The 14,328-nt window shown below is 40.4% G+C and overlaps 1 protein-coding gene across 1 annotated transcript in view; it reads right to left on the bottom strand.

Moving 5' to 3' along the window:
* The window catches only part of BACE2 (beta-secretase 2), a 67,981-nt gene that overhangs the window by 29,865 nt on the left and 23,788 nt on the right, over window positions 1-14,328 (bottom strand). The window contains exon 2 of the mRNA XM_065416631.1: window positions 3,897-3,985. Coding sequence (XP_065272703.1) covers window positions 3,897-3,985 — 89 coding nt within the window. The remainder of the gene's footprint in view (window positions 1-3,896; window positions 3,986-14,328) is intronic.

The following is a 14,328-nucleotide window of genomic DNA, read 5'->3' as shown; positions in this document are numbered from 1 at the left end:
TTTCAACAGTTTTACAACAAAGCATTAATTCTTCCTTTTCTCCCACCCCCTTTTTTTTGCATTTTTATAACTGTAGTGGAAGCGTGTACTGCTGTTGTTAAATGGAATTGAAATTGCAGGAGATATAATTGAAGGTGAGGAGGGATTTGAAATTATTTTTATTTCCTTTTAGAGGAATAAAAATAGGCACCCATCTTTAGCCTCTGTAAACTGCAATGGGATGGAATCCTGGTCCCACTGACATCAATTGTAAAACTCTCCTTGCCTTCAGTGGGGCCAGGATTCCACCCACAGTATGTCTATGCTTTAAAGAAGTGTTTGGAATTAGAAACCTATGATCCATCCATGTTTGTATGTTCAAAGTGCTTGTGATACAAAGTCTTATGCTATGTTTAGTTAGGATTTGTTGAATGTTTTTGTTCCTCTCTGTATTCCTTCAATGTCACTTATCTTTTGTTAACTATCTCCCAGGAGTGAGTTACAGTTGTGGTTATTTTAGTTAAACTCATTACACGCACAGCAAAGAGCAACCTTAACCCTGAATTTCCTAGATTTCAATGTCCATTTTTCCTGCCAGTGTTTTCCAAAGATAACATACACAAAACACTGACATGTAATTACAACCTTCAAGTGTTTTGAATGGCATTTCTTGGGGGGGAGGGGAGGGGTGTAGACTTGTTTTTAAATGGTCCTAAATCCTAGAGATAAGACCTGTCCCTACAGATACTAAGAAGTCCCTGGGGGAAGAGAAGGAGGGCAAGGAAGGATCCCCCCTCCCCGCCCGGTCTGTTGGCCATGAAGTCTCCTCATAACCCAGTCCTCACCTACCAGCCTGTGAAAGGAGTCCCTAAGCTTCTGTAAAAAGCAACAGAGGGTCCTGTGGCACCTTTAAGACTAACAGAAGTATTGGGAGCATAAGCTTTCATGGGTAAGAACCTCACTTCTTCAGATGCAAGTCTGACTTGAGGTGAGACTTGAGGTGCAAGAAGTGAGGTTCTTATCCACGAAAGCTTATGCTCCCAATACTTCTGTTAGTCTTAAAGGTGCCACAGGACCCTCTGTTGCTTTTTACAGATTCAGACTAACACGGCTACCCCTCTGATACCTAAGCTTCTGATGTCCTAAAGTCTCTATAAAAAGGGAGACCCCACTCTCTGCAGGTCCTCAAGATAGGGGATCGTTTGCGACACAGCCTAGGAGGTATATGGGAATTAGGCTCGCCTCTTGTGAGCCTCTGGATGTCTGCAGGACTGGGGCTGTTTTAAGGCTTGCTGGGGCAGGAGCAAGAAAGAGCATGGTTTACTGGAGGATTGGGGATCAGCAGACCCCAGAGGGTGTAGGGTAAGAGGAAAACTGCTTCCCCCTTCTACCACTGCTCCCCAGCCCCCATGGAGGAGATCACAAGGATTGAGAAACATCTTCCTGGCTCTCCCTGCCACTCTCCAGACTATCTTTGGGGTCCCAGTGAGGAAACACTTCCTCCCCTCCTCCTCTGCTCCCATCCTTTGAGCCTTAGGATACTCATCAAGGCCTCCCACAACCCCCACCCCATGGCCCTGTAGAGGCTCACAGGCCCTCCCCATGATCCTTAACTAGTAAGTTGAAACCCCACTTTCACACCTAGGTCTTAAGTTCTTGGGGCAGGTGGGGCCTCTCAAATTCTCCCCCAAAACCAAACCCTTAGAGAGCTAGCCACTGCTCCTCCTCTAGCTCCCACCCCAATGTGCCAAGATTAGATTATCACCTGTCCCCACAAGTCTACTAAAACTCACAGGAGGGCTGGAATTGACCCCCCTGCTTAACGTCTGAAAACTTACTGGCGGGGGGGGGGGGGGTAAAGGAGGGGATGGGGGAATTTCCCCTCATTCACAACTCAAGAGTAGAGCTGGGTGAAATTTTTCAGCCAAAACTTTCAGCCAAAAAATGCAGATCCAGCAACATTTAAACATTTTGCAGACATTCATGTCAGCTTTGCTGACTTGTTCGTGTAGAAAAAACAAAAAATAATTCCAAAACAGTCAACGCTTTTCCTTTAGGAATTTTAAAACAAAACATTTCGATTATTTTTTATTCAAAACAGCTTTTGATTTAGAAACTTCCTTCAAATTTAATTCATTTTAAGACATTAAAAATGCTCTAAATCCAAGTGAAATGTTTGGATTGACCCACAACAATTTTTTTTGCCCAGTTTTTCTGAGTTGCCAGCAAACTGAAAAAGTCTATTATTTGTACAGATTTACTCAGGAAGGCTTCCCCATAACACTTATATCCTCCTTAAAACCATTATTGAATAGGGGTTGTTCAGTTGGCATACAAAGTCTCCAATATTAAGAATCCCAAGGATAGCATTGAAGGGGACATTCTGGAATCTTCAAAAATGTCTCATTTCTAGAATATACTGTGCAAACTCTGCACTGGTGTTTCCTGGATAAAGTGCAGTCTTATCTGTTGCCATATATCTGTAGAAATGCAATATTGGTCTCCACCCCAAGTATGTTTCATTGAAGACATTTTAAAAAGCCAAATATGAAAAACCCACCCATCTAAGATTTATAAAGAGAAGGGGTATCAAGAATAGAAAGTATCTTTCAGCATCCCCATCTTCTAAATAGTTTTGGGCACATACATCAATTAAAGATCTACAGTTGGGCTTGGAAGGATTAGATTTTTTTTTAATTTCACCATCTATACATGAACCGAAGAAAATATTGTTAGATGATAATCAAAATTTACAGAAAGACAGAGTAAGAAAAATGCTGCTTCAGAATGCAGAGTTTGATTTAAAGATATTTACTCTGTATATTTTGACACAACGTTGACAAGTCAGATTTTAATGGTTATAAATCTCTAACTTTTTGAATCTCGATGCCTATTGTCATTAAATAATTCTCTAACCACCCCCATAATTTCCTACAACTGTGAAATTTTAAATATAATAAAAATGATTACAATGCATAAGTTTGCACATTAAAATTAAGAATAAAAATTTAAAAAATGCTTAAAAACATACATTGATATCACAATTGCCAACTTTCGCACGGTAAATAAGCACCCCGACTTTACAAATAAGCCAAAAATCAAGCTAATCCCATTTCAAAACAAGGCCAAAATAAGCCAATCCCCAAGAACCCCTACTCTCTAGGTGACTAGATTCTCCCCCCCCTCCCCCCAGCATGCAGTCTGGGACTGTGGCGGGCCTGCTGTGTACCCCTGACTCGCTCCCCACTTCCCCCTGCTTGCCAGGAGCTGATTAAAGAAAAAGGGGAAAAAAGGAAAAAAAAGGAAGCAACAAGCTACAAGCCAAAAAACTAGCCAATAAGCAACTCACAAGCCAATTAACCAAAACCAAGCCCAATTTCTGTGGTTTTTTTGTGGGTTTGGCATGTCTGATTCATAACAGTTAAAATTATAAAAAAGTAAACGTCAAATTCTGGCAAACCTAGATATAGTTACATTTTTTTTTTTTGCAGAAGCCTACCTAAAATAATTTAAACTAAGAAGAAAAAATGGTGAAAACAGCCAAACCCTGAGATGACAAGGCATGAGGTCATTTCAATTAATCTTGATGTTTATCTTGATCTTGTATTTGGTGCCTAGATTCTAGAGCATGTGGTATCCTACAAATAATTCAGGGCCAGATTAAAAACAAAAAAACAAAAACCACACCTCATGCCGCAAGTAGCTTCACTGAAATCAGTGGAACCTGTTGTGGAGTAAGGAGCTACTCAGCATGAGGAAGGGTGACAGACTCTGGTGCTAAAAATAAGAGATATATACCACATTCAGCAATCAACTGCAATAGAAGCCCATCCACCTGCTTTGCATTGTCTTTTCCACATACGAGCCAGAACCCAGGACATTCAATCCTATGCAAAGAGTTTTAAAAAGATACTTACTCCTCTGTATTGAAGTATGACGTTACATCAGGGTTTGGGGCACCTGCAACTGCAAAATTACTGCTTCCAGTGTCAACCAGAATATTTAACTGCAAAACCAGAAAAGAAAGGGTTTTTTATTTTCATTTCAGTTTAAGCTTCGATGAAAACATAAGTACAATCTTAAATTTATAAATGAAGATGAACATTGCTGTGGAGAATAAACAAATATTTATGCAAAAATCACTGTAAGGGAAGATATGTTGCTGTGACCTTTCATCAAATTAGCCCACTACAGTAAAATGCTTATGCTCAAATAAATGTTAGTCTCTAAGGCGCCACAAGTACTCCTGTTCTTTTTGCGGATACAGACTAACACGGCTGCTACTCTGAAACCTGTCACTATGCAAGGTCTTGAGACACATTTAACTTAAGACACACAAATAGTCAATGGAACTATATGCATGCTTAAAGTTAAGCACAAGTATAAGTGTTGTCAGGACTGGGGCTATAGGGATCGAAGGCATATGTTAATAACCTGGGCTTGAAAATTTGGCCATTGTATAATCAATGTAAATTGGGGGGGAGGGGAGGGGGGGGGGAGGGGGAGATTTCCAATGTAGTGCAATTAAAATATTAGATATGTTAGAACTTATGGAGTTTTTGCCTCAGGGCTCACTGGTAGCAGAACTAAGTTGAGAGGAAATGTTTTCTCTAACTGAAAGATGAGGTAAGTAAAACACAGATTTCAAATATCTATAGCACTAGCAGCGGAGAGAGATCCGAGAAAGGGAAGGAAAAGTCAGGTTAGAAATGGGAAAGGAAGTGGAGAAACAAGGATAAAATATGGGGGAAGCAGGACCATTAGGACACAGATTAAAAAAAATAAAAAGGTAGAGTTTGGGTGAAGATATTTTAGTTCACAGTTCATCCCGAAATGATCATTTTAGCAGCATTGAGTAGAAATGCTCCAAAATCAGAAATTCTCCAAAGTTAACCTTTCAAGAACACCATCATCATTAAACGACCTTACAATTTGTCACTTTCAAACTTGCATTGGGAGTGCATCTCAGGTAACTTTTATTGGGCAGTCATTGGCAATTACAAGAAGCAGATTTAAAAAATAAAAACGTTTCCATTCTCACTTTCTTGGGTAACTTTAGTTTACCTAGTTAATAAATGATATGGGATTGAACAGATAAGTAGAGATAAAATATGGCACAATGTTCTGAACTGTTCACTTGTTGACAGAATAGCTTATCCTCATTGCTACCAATGCCAAAAGCATTCAAAAATTACTAGTAAGTTAAAATAATAGCTTTTGGGTACTTTTTACTTGTCTTCTGGTTTCTCAGACTTTGGGGTACATTTAGATCATGTTTTCAAGCTTTACTCTGCAACCCTAAGAGCTAGAAACTTAGTTTTTCCCTAAAAAATGAAAGCTGAAATACTCATACTCACTTGATTCCAGGAGCTGAGGCTTTAAGAAAAAACACTATGTATGACTGGCAATAAAATAATGAGCTGACAAACTGTATCCTTCATTTAACAATGGCTTGGAATAATGTCTTAAATTGTTATTCTTTGTAGATAAATTGTTATTCTATTTTTCTTTACAGTAGAAATGAGTATTCTTTCAGAAAGAAATGGCTACAGTGACTAAGCCCATTAGAAACAACAAATATTACCTCAAAGTGGGTCTGCATAGAGAGCTGGGCAAATAATGGATTGGTTCACCAGCAATTCCCCAAAAAATTGAAAAAATAAATTTATTTTGAAACAAAACATTTTGTTCAACCTGAAATGAAACATTTCATTTTGATTCCAACCATTTTTACATTTAATTTATAGATATAATAAACAATTTTACACTAAAACAGAAGAGTAATCTGAAATAAAACAATTGAAACATTTCATTTCAAATGTGTAGAAATGAAATTTTAAAAAGTTTTTTTTTTTTTAAACTGAAATAATTTGTAACAGACACAAATTCACAAAACGTTTTGGTGTCACCAAATTTGCATTTTTTGCTGAAAAACATTTCAGTTGAAAAATTATGTCCAGCTCTAGATGCAAGAATTCAAAGTAATTAGTGTTTCTAAAGCAATTTGTGATCCTTGAGTGAAGTAATATTATACGTGTATGTCACAGCCTTGACATCCGTAAAATACATGGCACCATACATGGAGGAGGAGTTTATTTTAAAAATCAAAATTACAAATAGCTCATATATGAAAGATACTTTAAAACCACAGAAAGGCAGCAACACACAATTCATGAATCCCTGAATAAAGCCAATTTTACTGCCCACTTCACTGAGCAATACAGGATTCACTCTGTCTGGTTCCTAAACAAAGAAAAAAAAAACCCCATAAAATACAAAGAACAGTAGAACACAAAAAAGTTGCAAGCCCACTCTAGTGTAACCAGCATTCACATGACAAATTGCTATTCAAACTGACATTCTGCATATATATGTTTATGCATAACTAGACACAGACAGCTAATACAAACACAGATATATTGTAGTCTTCACAATAGATCCAGTGAGTAGAGGAACATTTTGGGAGGGGTGTAAATTACTGAGTTCTCTCTTTTAGGTCTGCAATTCCTTTCAGCTCCTTCACATCTCATCACGAAGGAAACCCTTTCTGCATTGCCAATACCAAAGCCTATTTTACATTGCGCTGTACATTGCCAATATAACAGAAGCAGCTTGCCGTTCACACTGAAAGCTAGAGTTATCGTTGTTACTTATGCACGGGTATAGAATGGTTTTGTCATGAAGTGTCAGAGGAAGTTACTGAGAAATCCAAGAGCATAGCAACACAACTGAACAGAGATACAAACAGAAAAGATCGTAAGTTGGCAAGACTGCTTAAGTGCAAAGCATTATTATTAAAAAAAAAAAAAAAAAAGACATGCTTGTTTGCTCCTATTTGATGTATAAAGGAAAGCCTGAAAGTTTTTTTTGTTTTTTTTTTAATTGCGGTTTCTAACTTCAATTTTTTTATATATATATATATATATATATACACACATACATACACACACACACACACCTTTTTCCTTTGTAGGTCACCTTTAATAGAACTGTAGGACATGCAATGAAAATCTATAGGGACACTTGAGTGTTATTTTGTTGGATTTAAGTCCTATGCAGAGGTGGATTAAGGTTTTGTGGGGCCTGGGGCCAAAGCAACTGGGGGCCCCTCCCCACCCCTTCCATCTGCAGTCCCCCCTGCAGAGCGCTTCTGCCGGGGCGTAGGGGCTTGCCCCACTCCACCCTCCCAGCACTCCTTCCGGGGAATGGGGATGCCCATTTTTCTGGAGCCTTCCAATTGGCCGGGGCCCCTGGGCACAGACCCTGTTGGCCCAGTGGCTAATTCACCACTAATTCGATGAATGTTAGGTTGACCACTATGAGGGTTACACTAAGAGCATCTAATCCAAAAAGCAGACAAGGTAGTGACATTTATCTTTGCCATGCCAAATTTGAACATGACATTTTACACACTATTCTTTGTAGCTCTTTTGCTGAAGACAGTAGTATAAAACGCCATCAAGTTGTGCTAGTAAAGAGAAATAAAACAAAACCATACATTTATTTAAAATCCCATATGCTAAACATGTTATAACAGTGAGGAGGGGGAAGGCCGTACATTTATATGGCACAATCTATATCTGCTCGGAAATGGCCAAGATATTAAACCCAGGCACGTCTATTGGGGAGTCAAACTCCCTGTCAATACCTCATTTAAAGAGTTCCTCAAATCTTCCAGTATTTGGTTTTGATCCAACATCAAGCAGAGTTTTCTGTATAGTGCTCTACTTCAATTTAAAACAAGGATGTAATGATTTGGGGAAGCTATTCACCACTTATGAATTCTGGCTCATTTTATGAAGTTGCTGTGTCATTTATTGTGTTTCAGCATATGTGGAATCAACCATCTACTGGTGTCATGTCTCCCAGACCTGGGACAATCCCAAGTCATTAACCTGAATAGCTCCCATTCAAATTGGAGTACCTTTGAACAATGGGATGGCTAAAGCCTACAAAAACCAGTTCGACCCAGCTTGTCTGCAGGAAGAGGTGATGGAATTCCCCCAGAAGGTGAACAAAAAAGCCAGTTATCCACACTAGCACACAAAGGTGGAGAAATTGAGGAAGTACTCACAGAGGGACTCAATGGGGCAGGTTGCCTGAGTAAGAGGAAACCTCTTTGATGGAGCTGAAGGACTTTCTCTCTGCCTCCTGCAGTCAAGGACTCCATATGTTTCAGAGGAGAAGCCATGAGCTGGAGGAGTACAGTCCAACACAGGGGGACTTGGAACCCAAAAAGAATACTGACCCAAATTCCAAAGAACACTCAAGAGTGGTGAGGAAACTGAGTCAGGGAATGGCCTACAGTGTTTATATTTTACCTGGAGCTGTATGTCTTGTGCTGTCTGAAGTAAAAACAGTGATTTTTTAAAAAACTCTTTTGCAAAGTCTGTGTCTATTTCCTTTAACTATAAAGTGTCCCAGAATGATTAAACAGTAAACCAGAATGCCCATGAGAGGGAACTCTTGGAAACGGGTATGCATAAGCTACTCGGGTCTTGCAGAGGTAGGCAATGGTCCTGGGGGCCCAGGCAGTTAGGCCATGGAGTCCCACTTCCAGAAGGGGTACCAGACAGGGAGTGTGCCGGAAAAGCCAGTTTAGCCAGTGACCAAGGGGAGCTTACAGGCACAAAGGCCCAGCACGTGGGTCCAAAACCAGCAGCTGGGTGAGCATTCTGGGGAGCTCGACCGGGGCTGCGACAGACTTACCAGAGTGCCTTTAGGGTTTTTTTGTTTTTAAACCTCTCCATTGATTAATATCAATTTTAGAAGTTACAAAACATTTGACTATTGATTTGTTTTCTTTTTCCATCTGGCAACACCTCAGTCATCTCTGGTTCTGATCCCTGTTCCACTTATTTGCTAGAACAAGTTGTGTTGCTATAGGATCATTATTGATAGTTATGTGAAGTATTGATAAGGTCTAAAGGGTGGGAGCTAAATACTCAAAACGTGCAGACATCAGCCACCCCTTCAGGAAACCATCTCCTGTCAATCACTGAGAGTCTCAACATTTCGTATTTTCTTGAGAAGGCAAATGAGACGGCAGCGATCATTCAAGTTTAGATGCACTGGAACCCTCCCGTAGAGCTGTTACCTGCTTGGATCCTGGCCTTCTTTTAGAGTTGAGACCACACTGGTCAGAGTTATTAGTGATCTCTTGCTGGTTTTTGATGGGGGTCAGCTGACCTTTCCCTACTTTCTACCACCTGGCATCCCTCACTGGAGTTCTCAAAACACAAACTAATCACAGTACAGTTCTGATACAAACTAATGACTGGTTACCGTGCCCTCTCCACTTCACTGAAACTGCTCCCACCATTGCCAACATTTAACACAACCTTTTCCTGATCGAGTCCCAGGACCTGCACTCCATTCCCATAGACCACTCTGCTGCTTTCGATGCTATTTGTTGTATAATCCACATTAAACCACAGCTGATCTTTGACTTTGAAGACTGGACCACGCAAATAGGTTTTTTTGTTTGTTTTGAGTCGGCTACTGCCTCCAAACTAATGGACCTGATCCTTTTAGCTGCAGCAGCAGCAGAGGTTTATACTTTTAGATCGAAAGGTCACACACGTTCAATTTCTTGTGGCCTTATCTTTACTGAGGTGGTGATGGAGAGGGGGGCTCGGTAGGTAAATTCTTACCTCAAGGTAAAATCCTAGTGAAGACAAGGCATTTTGTAGTTTTCACCTGAGTTAGCAGCTTGGGTTAAAACACTTAGTTTTTCCATAATTTAGCAGGTCAAGTTATTAACTGTCTGGTCTTCACTAGGCTTTTACCTCAATTTAAGAACATACCCCGCCCCAATCCCAATGAAGATACAAAGACACATTCAGGGGAGTTGTTACAGTCTCACACTGCTCAAAACTTGTCCTCCCTTGCTTTCATGCTTCCTGCTTCTCCTGCTTCAAATAAGATTTATAGTCCTACTCTCTTGCTGGAGTGTGCCCCTACAATAAGCTATTCAAGGGGCTGCTGCCCACCTTTAGGGACTATTCCCTTAATATGTATAGAAACTCCAATGCTTGCACAAGTGAGACGCTTAGTTAATAAAGCAGTACACTCTGACACATGCAAATCTCACGAAACACTAAAAGTCTACCATAGTTGAAAAAACCCGAACATGGAGCATTAATTCATCTCTTATTTTGTTTTACACATCTGTAATCAACCTTACTAGAAGTAATTTGCTAAACAACGCATTAAAAGAGGGAAAACAATTAGGTTTGTAGTTAGTAATTAGCAGCCAGAAATCGTTCAGATAACACTTTTTTTTTTTTAAAGCTGGTTAATAGATAGGAAAATTAGCAGCCAATTTAAATACTGCCTCATTTAACACAATGATTCCTAATTACATTATCAGCCCATCTGGTAAGAATTGCTTGCAACCATCAAACAAGACAGAAAATGCAAACTAACTACTATATATTATGTTTGCCCACAGTTGTGTGTTATTTATTGGCACTGATTTTGCTAGTTGGGTTCTTTTACAATTTCATTTCTGAAAATTAATCATTTTAGAATTCTGAAATATTGGTTTTTAAAAACAGTTACATATTCTTTTATTATCTGGAATAAGATTATAACATTTACAGACAGATTTCTCAAAACAAAAGACAGCTTCACTATAGTTTTTTTCACCTGTTCCTTTTGAAGATACATTTTATTTATTTAAATTAAAACGAATTAGAGGAATATTTGGAAGAATGCCTAAGTGTATAGGATCCCAGTATTGTGCACAGCAATCAGAAACATGGCCCCACTTTTTTGCACATAAAGTAGAATATACATTTACAGCTAATGCGTTTCAAGTGAGCCTGGAACAAAGTACTGTCCAACTTTGCTAATCTCTACAAATGACTGAGATCCTGTTGTGGAACTCCACAGGTGACAAAGAATTTCCAGGTTTGCATCATTTCTGGGCAGTTCCCAGATTGCAGTTACACAGTCATCAATTATTCTGTTGTACCCTGCAGAAGAACCCATAGAATGGTTCTCAGTTGTTTCTGACTGGCTGTTATACAGCTGCTCTGACTCTGAATAAGTGGCCCACCAGGCTCTACCCAACTAATTCTGCAACACTGGCTAATGTTGTCTCCATGTAAATAGCCAGCCCAACAGCGAAAGCTCTTTTATAAGGGCTATCAAAGGGAGAAGGGACAGCATGCAGTTTCATGAAGGTAAACTGTGAGAGTCCCCAGGCTGATCGGGTGGGAGTGGCAGAGGGGAAGAAAGATATCTAAACAGAAGGAAGGTTTAAAAATGAAGCTAGGGTTAGAGGACTGGTAATTCACGTGAAAAAGAAAAAAGGTGTACAAGACAAAATGCAGACGTGGAAACGTAATCATTTCTCAACATATTTTGTTACACAGGCGGTGCCACACATTTTACCAGTGTGTCACATTGTTTGATTAGGCTGTAGAAAGATAGGCAGATGAACAAATTTTGCAAGTCGGTGAGTAAGCAAATGAAAACGTCAAGGCTAGCACAACAGACAAACACACAGACAACTGCAAAATGAGTTCAGTGATTTTACAAAATATTCTACAGAGCATGTACTGAGTACTGGCTTAACATAAGAGACCTCCCCCTAGCACTTCTAGCTGGGGTTGCCAACGTTCGGATTGCAGAAAACCGAATACCTGTCCTGCCTCCAACCCACGCCTGCTCATTCCATACCCCCCTCCCTCCGTCGCTCGCTCTCCCCCCCCCCCCCGCGTTCATTTTCACCGGGCTGGGCAGGAAGTTGGTGCGGGAGGGGGAGAGGGCTCCAGGGTGGGGCCAGAAATTAGGGGTTCAGGACTCCAGCTGAGGGTGCGGGCTCTGAGGTGGAGCTGGGGCTGAGGGGTTTGGAGTGCAGGAGGGGATTCGGGCTCTGGGAGGGAGCTCATGGCTGGGGCAGGGGTTGGGGTGCAGGAGAGGGTTCGGGGTGCAGGCTCCAGGCGGTGCTTACTTCAGGCAGCTCCCGGAAGTGGCTGGCATTTCCCTCTGGCTCCTAGGTGGAAGGGCGGCCTGGCGACTCTGCGTACTGCCCCCATCCACAGACACCGCCCCCGCAGATCTCATTGGCTGCAGTTCCTGGCCAATGGGAGCTGCAGAGCCAGCACTCAGGGCAGGGGCAGCACCCCTGTGGCCATGCCTCTGCCTAGGAGCTGAAGGGAAATGCTGGCCACTTCCTGGAGTCACGTGGAGCCAGGGCAAGCAGGGAGCCTGCCTTAGCCCCACTATGTCGCCGACCGAACTTTTAATGGCCTGGTCAGCGGTGCTGACCGGAGCTGCCAGGATCCCTTTTCAACCGGGCGTTCCGGTTGAAAATTGGACACCTGGCAACCCTACTTCTAGTTCTTTACTGAGCTACTACTGTTTATTAGCAGATGATTAAAACACAAATTAAGGTTCTATTGCAGTGAAACAGAAGAGAACTCAGAAACAAGTTCCTCGATAGTATTTCCACAGTATTTTCTCAACCATCGTACATCCCACTGACTTCAATAGGGCCAAGATTTCACTTTGTAAGTATTACCTTAATCATGACCCCTTTCCTCCAATTGTGGACTCTTACACCTGCACAGGGCCCCAGTGAAAAAACAGTAAGGCTCTGTCCAATGCATAGATCTGCCCCTGTGGAGCACATTGTAGGACTTGGGCCAAAGTTCCTTCCCTTCCCTACAAAGCACTAGTCTCTTTCCTTTGTTGTGACAAGGGGATGGGCGTTCTATGGACGAGTCAATCTGCCCTGCTACATGGATTGTGCTTTTTGTAGTTTAGATTAGCATTTTTTTAAAATACCAAAAATGAGCTACTGAAACTTGCTAAACCAGACTGGCAATAGAAATATGAACATCAGATTGATAAACAGTCATTTAGAAAAGAAATATGGGAAATGCTCTCTCTCTCTCTCTCTCTCTCTCTCATTATATATATATATATCATTTGAGAATAATAAAAGGCTATTACAGTTTAAATATAATAATAAGCAGCCAATCATGGTAACAAAATATCCAGTATTTGTTACTGTGCTTTCCCTTCTGCCAATTCCTTCAGTTGCCTGAACATTAACATTTCTTCCCCCAACACATGTCATTTCTTGTGGTGTCATTTTTCAGACTGATACTTATTCTCAATGTCTAGATTTATCGCATCTATCCTATTCATGATATATGAACATGCTTCATTGCTGAACACAAGCTATTCCTTGTTTATTTTAAAGCAGTGTGAAGTTTAGCAACTTCATTTAATTCCTTCTTGTACCAGATTTTTAAAAGATACTAATTTTTTAAAAAAAGATGTGGTTTGCTGTAAGATGCCTCTGCTGACAGTCATGGGTTCCTACATGTACTCCAGGTAATTTCCAGCCATTATTCCTAAACCAAACATTTATTTTATTTTATTTTTAGAGGCACTTTTGAAGTTTAAAAAACAAACCATTTTTCAAAACATAAATCTTTGTGAGTTGAGTCCTCTCTCTAGCTTCTCAAAGACCCTGATCCTCCAAACATGCAAACGCTTAAAATTCACGCATGTGAGGAGTCCTGCTGGTTTCAAAGTTAAAGATAAGCATATGTTTAAACATCTCCAGAATCAAAGCCCCAAATCTCTGCCACATTCCACTGTGTACATAAACTCCCTGGTTTGTAGGGTTGCTCGTGAGCATTAGGCTGCTAGCAATTATTTTAAGATAGGGGATTTTGAAAACACGAGGTAATTATATTGAAAAAAATGCCCTGGGTAAGCCACATTCTACATCTATTAATGGAAGTGGTATTTCTTTAAAATTATGTTCTAATCAGAGCTTGTTCCTGCTCTTCAGTGCAAATGCCCAGCCTCATGTCTTAGAAAAAAGTTACTTTGTATGACCTGCGTGCACAAGGGACACTAGCCAAGTTTTCCCAACATGATCAGCAATGCTTGTCTGCATGTTGTAGGCCAATTACTGTCCCTTATTAACAAGGGTGCTCAAGGAATAGAATTTTAATCTCAGTAGCACTTCTCAAAATCTTGCATTGATTTATTTAATTAACTGAGGTCTGTAGTGTACATAGATAACGTATACAAACTTTCTTTGAACTCACAGAACACAAGATTATATATATAAAAATAAAATATTTAAAAACAAATGCCCCATGAAAATTATGAAAAAACTTAAAAATTTCCACACACACCGCCCCCCCCCCCCCCCGTTCTTGTTAAATACAAATTAAAATTTCTATCCTTTAGGGAGGATTTGGGAACTAAAGCATTGGCATTCGGCTCAGCATTTACAAGAAAACTGATTACAAGCAGAATGCCACTGGGACTTGCTTTTAGAAACTACTATAGAGGAGAGGTCTCAATACAGAT

Source organism: Emys orbicularis, chromosome 1 (genome assembly GCF_028017835.1).
Source record: "Emys orbicularis isolate rEmyOrb1 chromosome 1, rEmyOrb1.hap1, whole genome shotgun sequence".
Classification (NCBI taxonomy): Eukaryota; Metazoa; Chordata; order Testudines; family Emydidae; genus Emys; species Emys orbicularis.
The sequence above is the reverse complement of the archived record's forward strand: the minus strand, read 5'-3'. Positions and strand labels throughout refer to the sequence as shown.